Source organism: Notothenia rossii, assembly GCF_949606895.1.
Source record: "Notothenia rossii genome assembly, chromosome: 9".
NCBI lineage: Eukaryota > Metazoa > Chordata > Actinopteri > Perciformes > Nototheniidae > Notothenia > Notothenia rossii.
The window spans coordinates 33663458-33673143 of NC_136907.1; the positions used below are offsets into that span (position 1 = coordinate 33663458).

The 9686-nt window shown below is 40.8% G+C and overlaps 1 protein-coding gene and 1 long non-coding RNA gene across 4 annotated transcripts in view; both read left to right on the plus strand.

Annotated features, from left to right (window-relative positions):
* The window catches only part of LOC307018548, a 71286-nt gene extending 67936 nt beyond the window's left edge, over positions 1-3350 (plus strand). For 2 of the 3 annotated variants that reach the window (XR_013802427.1, XR_013802428.1), the window contains exon 5: positions 2960-3345. This is a non-coding gene — a long non-coding RNA (uncharacterized lncRNA). Of the gene's footprint in view, positions 1-2959 lie in introns of all 3 variants that reach the window. The other variant, XR_013802429.1, reaches the window with a different exon arrangement.
* Positions 3351-3362: 12 nt separating this feature from the next.
* Positions 3363-8069, plus strand: LOC307018546 (uncharacterized protein). Its single transcript, XM_079648828.1, has 2 exons — positions 3363-5163; positions 8035-8069. Exon 1 carries the CDS (start codon positions 3415-3417, stop codon positions 4417-4419), a length of 1005 nt encoding a protein of 334 aa, XP_079504954.1. The 5' UTR covers positions 3363-3414; the 3' UTR covers positions 4420-5163; positions 8035-8069.
* The last annotated feature ends 1617 nt before the right edge of the window (positions 8070-9686 follow it).

The window sequence follows — 9686 nt, forward strand, 5'->3', positions numbered from 1 at the left end:
ACCTTTTTCTTTTTGTTTTCTTTGATTTTTATCCATGTTTTTTCTTTCTCCCTGTCTGCCACGGCGTCTAATCCCTTCTCTTCGTGTGGCCGGTCTTTTTCTTCTTCGTGTGTGATTATTTGACGGATAAGAACCACACACAGGATTCGTACGGGTGCTTGAAATCCTTGAAAATGCTTGAAATTTGACGTGGTGTTTTCAAGGTTGGGAAAGTGCTTGAATTTTGGGAATGGTGCATGAAATTGAGAAAAAGTGCTTGAAAATCTAAACGCTTTACTTTTACAATACATTTCTGTCTGACTGAATAGTTCGCTTTTTAGATTAAAAGAAAATAATTGCTTCGCTTTTACATAAAACAGCTCCGCTCAGGCCTTCCCGCGCTATGCGCGCGACCTGCAAGTGTTTGTGTTACGTGTGACCTGGGCATTCTGATGAGAGTGATAGATGACAGTGTTCCAGGAGATTGCAGTTTCAACAAGCGTTGGCTAGCAGAAGACAAATACAAGCCATGGCTAAGACGAGGGTCAAGCCCACGACTAGCCTCCTGCAAAGTTTGCAAAAATAACGATGCGAGAGTCTGCGCTGACGAGCCACATGAAAGGTACGCCGTAGTAGAGCATTTTAGATTAGGCTAACGTTGCATGTTACGTTTATTTAAGCTAACGTTAGCGAGCTGAATAGCTAACTCGATTGAGGGATAATAATAATTGCAGGGGACAATCATTTCAGAGGAGCGTACATATGTTATGTGCGTTACAGTCGCCATTCTGTGGTGTTCAGAGGATGAAGCACTCACTTGTAATTCAACCCAGTCTCACAGCATTTCGTGTTATAGTCACGAAATATAATCTATTGATTCGACACAGAGTGATTTTGAAAGCAATTTCTACTGGTAGTATGTTTCGTGCCTAAACCAAATGTGACTTGCTCTATCGAAATCAGTCACATTGACCCGAAGACACATTTTCGTTTGTTTTACTGGTCTGGGGGAAGCTCGCGAGTGTGTGTGTTTGTGTATCTTTGCGTTTGTGTACTGGGGAAACACTCACAAGAAACACCGGCTGTTGTTATGCTTGCTGTGATGTTACATTAGTCCGTTCTCTGCTTGTAATTATGCCGTCTCAAGCTTCAAAGTTGTATTTATCATCTGAATTTGCTGAAACAAGTTTAATATTCTGAAAGCCAATACTTTGTTTATTTGAAAACAGATGAAAACAAACTGTCTTTTATATAAAATTGAAGTATTATACAGGTAAAACTACATTTTGCTTTAATCCCATGTAATTGTAGAATGAACACAGTCTTCCTTTGAATATGTATTTGTCAGGTGTCTTGAGTAGTCAAAATTACCTACAAATCATTGTACACATTTGTAAATATTATTTTCCACTTGTTACCATTGTGAGTCTATTTTTATGCAGCTCTGCGTGATTTTGTGGCTACAATTCACTACCAGAGGTGGAATAAGTACTCAGATATTGTACTTGAGTAAAAGTATAAGTACTCAGATCTTGTAGTGAAAGTAGAAGTACTCAGGGTTCGTACGGGTGCTTGAAATCCTTGAAAATGCTTGAATTTTTACGAGGTGTTTTCATGACTTGAAAAGTGCTTGATTTTGGGAATGGTGCTTGGATTTGAGATAAAGTGCTTGAAATTGTAAATGCTTTACTTTTACAATAAATTGCTGTCTGACTGAATAGTTCGCTTTTTAGATTAAAAGAAAATAAAGAAGTCGGAGCGAGCTTAGTTGCTTCGCTTCTACATAAAACAGCTCCGCTCCGGCCTTCCCGCGCTATGCGCGCGACCTGCAAGTGTTTTATTTTGTGTGACCTGGGCATTCTAATGAGAGAATGACAGTATGCCAGGAGGTTGCTGTTTTAACGAGCGTTGGATATCCGAAAAGAAATACAAGCTGTGGCTAAAACAAGGATCAACCCAACGATTCGCCTTCTGCACAGTTTGCCACAAAGAATTTCAATTATTCGCGATGGGAGAGTCTGCGCTGACGAGCAATATGAAAGGTAAGCCGTAGTAGAGCATTTTGGATTAGGCTAACGTTGCATGTTACGTTTGTTTAAGCTAGTAACGTTAGCGAACTCGATGTGGATTATTGCTTATGCAGGTGACAATAATAAAAAGGAGCGTACCTATGTCAGTATGTGCGAAAGTCGCCATCCTGTGGTTTTCAGAGGATGAAGCACATAAAAGCAATGTATTTCTACTGGTAGTATTTTTCGTGCCTAAACTTGCTCCATCGAAATCAGTCACATTGACCCGAAGACACATTTTGAGTTATACACTGTTGGAAAGAGGATATTCCTAGCTTTCTAACGGAGGAAACATATTTTCGTTTGTATTACTGGTCTGGGGGAAGCTCGCGAGTGTGTTTGTGTATTTTTGCGTTTGTGTGTATTGTGTACACCGGCTGTTGTTATGCCTGCTTTGACGTAAAGTTACTCCGTTCTCCGCTTGTAATTATGCCGTTACAAGCTTCAAAGTTGTATTTATAATCTGAATTTGCCGAAACAAGTTTAATATTCTGAAAGCCAAGACTTTTTTTATTTGAAATCAGATGAAAACAAACTGTAACGGACCCTGCCGTGTTATCTATGATTACTATACGCCATACATTCATAATGTCAGCGGGAGGGAGGGGGGAGCATCGCTACGTAAAAGCATTAGTGCGAGGGAGAGCTGTCATCTTCCCTTTACAAGCTTCAAACATGTATTTATCGGGAGATTTTGGCAATAAAAGTTTCATATTCTGAAAGCCAAGACTTTGTTTATTTAAAATCAAACAAAACACCCGAGCCCTGAACAACTATTTTTTTTTAAACAAGTAGATAACTTAATAAAATAACACATACAGCGACATAACTGAATGACAACTATCATTTTCAGCATCTTACTGATAACTGTTTTATGAATAAACAATTTGTGTTTATGATATGTTATTTAGGAAAGAAGCATCAAGATTGGATGAGAAGACTTCAAACTCCAGGTCCTACATTGGGAGATTTTTTCCAACAGACGAGGGATGCATCAAGCAGCACAGCTACATCCACATCAGCAACCAGCAGTGTAGAGAGAGCCAATACAGTGGAAGCCGCCAGTGGAGTAGCGACAGGAGTTGCCCCTCTAATATCAGCAGGTTCATCAAATCCACCCAAGTCATCCAGCAAGACCACAGGCCTTTTAACATCATTTGTTAGCTCTAATCCAACACTCAAAGCAGAAATATGTTGGGCAACAAAAGTTGTAACCAGCCACTATTCGTACAAATCATGTGAGAACGCAGGGGCCATTTTCCAGAAAATGTTTCCTGACAGTGATGTAGCGAAGCAGTTCAGTTGTGGGGAGAATAAAGTGGCATATCTCACTACATTTGGGATTGGTCCTCATTTCTCTTCCATAATGAAGGCCAAAGCCAAGAAAGAGTCTGGATATGTTCTTCTGTTCGATGAAAGTCTGAATCGGGAAATGAAGAAAAGCCAGCTTAACATCCACATTCGATTCTGGAATGATAACCAAGTAAACTCAAGGTATCTGACATCGTTTTTCATGGGTCATCACCCTGCAGCACAAATCTATGAGAAGGTTGAGACAGTGTGTTTGGATATAGGCTTCCAAAACCTGATTCAGCTGTCAATGGACGGTCCAAATGTGAACTGGAAACTCTTCTCCATAGCCCAGCAAAACATTGAAGGACAAACTGGCAAGAAATTGCTAAATGTAGGAAGCTGTGGTTTGCATATACTACACAACTCCTTTAGAGCAGGGTGTGCATCCACAAACTGGGAGCTGGGAAATGCTCTGTCAGCCCTTAAATGGCTTTTCAAGGATGTTCCAGCTCGTAGGGAGGACTATACAGAAGTCACTGGTACCTCATCCTTCCCTCTTGACTTCTGTCATCATCGATGGCTTGAAAATGTGGAGGTAGCTGAGCGTGCCTTACAGATTTTGCCTTCTCTAAATATATACATCGATGCTGCCAAAATGAAAACTGTAACAGAACCATCTACTAAGTCTTTTAAGACTGCTCAGATGATTGTTCAAGATGACCTCTTCCAAGCAAAGCTCAACTTCTTTTTAATGGTGGCAAGGGAAGTCACACCTTTTTTGAAGTTATACCAGACTGATAAACCGATGCTGCCATTTATGAGTGAGGATCTCTCTAATATACTGAGGAGTCTAATGGAGAAGTTTATCAAGCCCAGTGTCATGAAGAATGCAACTACCACGGTCAAGCTTCTGCAAGTTGACTTAACTGACCCAGTCAACCACATGGATGTCACCAAACTGAGAGTGGGATTTGTCACAGAGCGAGGTCTGGAGGAACACATGAAGAAGAACTCAGGTGCTGGAGTTCAGACAGAATTGCAAGCTGTTTTTGCTGAAGATGGTCTCCAAGCTTTTTGAAAAGGCTCCACTCAAATATCCCCTTGTAAGAAACGTGTCTGTTCTGGATCCAAGGGTGCTCCTCAAGAGCAAAGAAGTAAGCACACGAAAATGCACTACTGTTCTGCGGCTCCTTGTGGAAACTGGCCGCATTGAAGAAAAATGTTGCGATGAGATCATTAGGGAGTTTGGTCACTTCTATGACCACAGACTGATGTCAGCGTCAGATTCCTTCAGGGATTTCAACCCACAAAGTGGAAGATTGGATGAATTCTACCAGGAGCATTTATCCAACAAAGCAGAGTGTCGTCATCTATGGGAGGTAGTAAAACTCGTCCTGGTCCTTTCCCATGGTCAAGCATCCGTTGAGAGAGGGTTTTCAATTAACAAGGAAGTTATGGTGGAGAACGTCAAAGAGCATTCATTGATTGCTCAGCGGGTCATTAATGACCATGTGCACAGTGTTGGAGGGCTGCTCAACATAGCCTAAACAAAAGAGCTGCTCCTCTCTGCAGCATCTGCCAGGCAGAAATATCACATATATCTTGATGACCAAAGACGTCTAAAGCAAGATGAGAAGAAGACACAAGAGGAAAGGAATGATGGAGGAGATAACACAGATGAAAGCCAAAAAGAAGAGAATGGAAGAAGACTTATGGGTCCTCATGAAGTCTGCTGATAATAACGCAGAAAAAAGCTGAGTCACAAGGAGAACTAAGCTTCATCTCCAAGTCCAATGGCCTTCGAAGAGCTGCTAAGGAAAAGGTAAGACATCTGGAGACTTTGGAGAGACAGCTAACTGATAAACTCAAAGAACTGAGAGACACTCCCTAATAGGCTGCATGCTATTTAGCCCTGATGATTCAGTGTATAAGCCTTGTTGCCTCTGCTGCAGCTAACACACACACCCACCCACCCACACACACACACACACACACACACACACACACACACACACACACACACACACACACACACACACACACACACACACACACACACACACACACACACACACACACACACACACACACACACACACACACACACACACACACACACACACACACACACACACACACACACACACACACACACACACACACACACAACCTACTGACCCAAAGGACCTTCCATCAGTCGCCCCCCCCAGCTCGGCCACAGTCAGGCTCTGTAGGCCTCGTAGTGTCGCAGTAGTCAGGAAGGCAGGGAACTAATTGTTACCTTGGCTGTGTAAGATGTCGGTTTGTTTACCTCAATAGATTTCTATGCTGTTTGGTATAAAGAAAAAAAGTTAAAAAATGCGGTTTGTGTCTCCCACTTCCGTTTCCTTTGGTGGAAATTAGGGATGTCCCGATCACCTTTTTTTGCTCCCGATCCGATTCCGATCATTTGATTTTGACAATTTGCCGATACCGATTTTTCCCGATCCGATCTTTATGCAATGCATTAAGAGAAAAAAAAGAAAAAAAGCATTCAAGTTGTCCCTTAAGGTTATTTTTTTTATTTAAATTGGATATTCTATCCAACATGGATATAGCTTCTTTTTTTCAGAGCAGCATTGGATCAGTTCAGTTGTGCAGCATTGGATCAAAACAAAATCAAGCTTATCAGTACTCGTTAGCTTACTGCTACAATTAGACACTGCGCCCTGCCCACTCTGTTGCCAGATTTGAGAGAAATAAGCAACCAGGTCTATGAAAACAAGCCCCAAAGAAGCAACACATACATGATGTTGTGTAATTTGAAACCAAAACTAAGGCCTCAGGATGACTTTAAGACTTGAACATGGTCATTTTTGTTTTGTAACATTGAATACAAAAAAAAGAATTATTTATTAAAAAATTATTTTTTTTAAATCCCGATCCCCGATTTTTTTCTCCCGATTCCGATCTTTTGAAAATCACCTGATTGGCTCCGATCCCCGATCACGTGATCGGATCGGGACATCTCTAATGGAAATAGTTTAATCCTGTGATTGCTCCTGCGTGTTGTTTGAGGATGCATTCAGGGACTCGTGTGTTCTGCAGGCCAGTGGTCTGATCTGATTTAAAAAGTGTTTTTTATCACTATCTTACGATAAATCAATATTGTAAAAACCAAAACTCTTACACAGAAAGAGGATCTCTGCACACGCTTTTTTTTACATCAGCTTTGTGTTTCAATGGTTTTGTCCTAACCTTGGAGAGCCGTATGTTTACTGCCACCCTAAAAGGACCTCAAAAATGTTAAAAATGTTAATAAAGAATTTATTGAAAAGTTAGTTGGCTGATTGTTTTATATTGGCTCAGCCAGGTTATATGGGATGCCCAGTCTACTATATATGATATGGGTCACTCATTTTTAAATATTAAACTTTGTTTTCTTATCTTTAATTTTTCATCCTTATATAGAATGCTATTACGAAACACACATTTGGTTGTTTATAGCATACAGAACATCTGATTTAATGTGAGGTAGGGAAATAATCATTTGAGTATAAGTATGTGCATATAAATATATGTAATTTACAACAGCTGTACGCTGCTTGAAAAGCTTGAAAATGCACCTTGAAAATGCTTGAAAAGTGCTTGAATTTGACTCTGGAAAAGGTGTAAGAACTTGTACTTAGTAAAAGTAGAAGTACCAGAGTGTAGAAATACTCTGTCACAGTAAAAGTCCTGCATTCAAAATGTTCCTCAAGTAAAAGTAGAAAAGTATTTCATCAAAATATAGTTAAAGTAGCGACAGTAAAAGTAGTCATTGTGTAGATTGGTCCATTTCAGAATAATAGATATGATATGTTTTATAATGATTGATCATGAAAGTGTTCTCAAAGCTGCTAAAGGTGCAGCTAGTTTGAATGACTTTGTATACTGCAGGGTAGCTTGTGGATTTACTCCAGGTGGAACTAAAGTCTGATTTAACACTTGATTAGATTTCACATCATTCATCCACATCTGTAAAGTAACTAAAGGTATTAAATACATGTAGTGGAGGAAAAGTACACCATTTACCTCTGACTTATGTTTACTGCCAACCTAAGAGTACCTCAAAAATAGTAATCAATAATGTATTGAAAAGTTATTTGGCTGATTGTTTTATATTGGCTCAGCCAATATCACAGATAACAGATCACTAATTTTGAAATATTAAACTTAGTTTTCTTTTCTTTAATTTTTCATCCTCGTGTAGAAGGTTATCACGAAACACACATTTGCTTGTTTATAGCATAAAGAACATCTGATTTAATGTGAGGTAGGGAAATAATCATTTGAGTATGTGTATATAAATATGTAATTTACAACAGCTGTAAGATGCTTGAAAAGCTGGAAAATGCACCTTGAAAATGCTTGAAAAGGGCTTGAATTTGACTTTGGAAAAGGTGTAAGAACCCTGCACACAACTGCATTAGCGGCCGCTGTCGCCCTCTGTCGGCCGTCAGCGCAACTTAAATGATGACGTTAAACAAAAAATGTTTAAAGGGCCGGCCGGCCGTCAACGGCCCTTGACAACCGGCCATTCTGTGGTTCTCCAGATTCTACAGATGGCCAGGCCGCCCCTGACTGGATGGGACACTAGTAGGGGTCTTGGTTTCATTCATGAAAATATCATACGATTATTAAAGGACTCTGGTTCTTCCTGTTTCCACCGCAGCGGAGCCGGCTCACACGAAAACCGGTTCTTAACTCGCCCCACTAGGCTGCCCGGCAAGAACCAATACTTCACGCTTACGCCGGAGGGCGGTGAGATTAACCTGAGCAATAAAAGTTCATGGTGAGTACGGCAAATACAAGTTGTAACAAGCAGTAGCGTTGAGCAAAGTGACTAGAACGTGACCACACACTTATAAAAAAATACACACTTCACAAGTCAGGCAACACTAACCAGGCTTCGTGTGATTCTGTTTATTTGTACCTTACTTTGACCATCCGATCACTGTCATTGATCATTGTGGAGATAGGCAGACGTTTAGTATTATAGCAGCTATTGGATGGAATCAATACATTAGCTGCACAGGGTGTCATGTCCGACTATCACAAGTAGAATCATAATGAAAAATACGACTGTAGAAAACGGCTTGTGCCACAATAGGATAGCAACAAGAAGTAGTCAAGATAGTCAGTTTAGCTTCGGTTGCTATGCTAACATCACCCATTTTATACCAGAGAAACTTTAAAGGACACATGTCATGCTTTTCCGGTTATTACCATCCCCTTGTGTGTTATGAAGGTTTTTATGCATGTAAACGGTCTGCAGAGTCAAAACCCTCAAAGTACACCCTGTAGCGAGTAAAACTCTAAAACAGAAAATACCTCCCCAAAACGCCTCGTTGGTGAAACGTCATTGTCCACTGTTTACTTCCTGGGTGCTGTGTCGTAGAAGCACCCAGTAGCCACGCCCAGAGCTATGGCCGCACCCTCTGCCAGCCTAGCATATATACTGTTGGAATGTAAGTATTCATTGTTGTTTGTGTATTTATGATGTTTAAAAAAAACAAGGTATATCTATTCTACCACAACTGTGTAAATGGGTAAACGTTTTCTGGCTGCTAAGCCATTGACACAGTGCTAGCGTTTCCATATATCAACTCCAATGTCTGCAGATGCCTTATATGTACCTCATAGCAGGAGAATGTCTGCATTCACACACAACATACTCATAGACAGTATACTCCGGGTGATTTACCGTACGGTAGTGCTGGGGGGAAACGATTATTTTGAAAATGATTAATCGGGCGATTATTTCATCGATTTGTCGACTAATCTAACGATTATTTTTCTGTTGTTCGATTTATAAATAACATAATGTATCTCAAATAAATACTAAAAAACATTACTTCATTCATGACAACTCCGCACCAGCTTACGTGCAGCCCTGGCCTGGACATTGCTTGGTTCCGTTAGTTGACATACATTGATACTATAAGACAGGGGTCGGCAACTCCTGGCACGCGTGCCAGTATTGGCACGCGGCACCGTAACCAGTGGCACACTAGGAATAAGTGGAATAAGTGTGCAAAAATATTTAAATTGTATTTTCGGATCCTGATCGAGAACGCCGCCAGAGCGTGTCTCCCCGTTACCTGCAGAAGGAAGCCATGCACGCAACGCAGCCCCGCTCTCTTTAACTCCAAGCGACTTTCTGCCGCTTTCCTCCGCGGTCTAGAGCTGATCGTTTCACCACGGAGGAAAGCACTTCACTAATTGCAGTACCCATAAGGAGCTGTACAAATGCCGCAGTTTTTGCGTGGCTGTGTATTTAGTTGAGAGCCCAGTGGCGATCTGCTCATCTCTCATCGAAATAAT

Bases quoted from the DNA above. Each gene is read 5' to 3' on its own strand.
- LOC307018546 (XM_079648828.1), top strand. From the start codon at position 3,415: ATGAAGGCCAAAGCCAAGAAAGAGTCTGGATATGTTCTTCTGTTCGAT.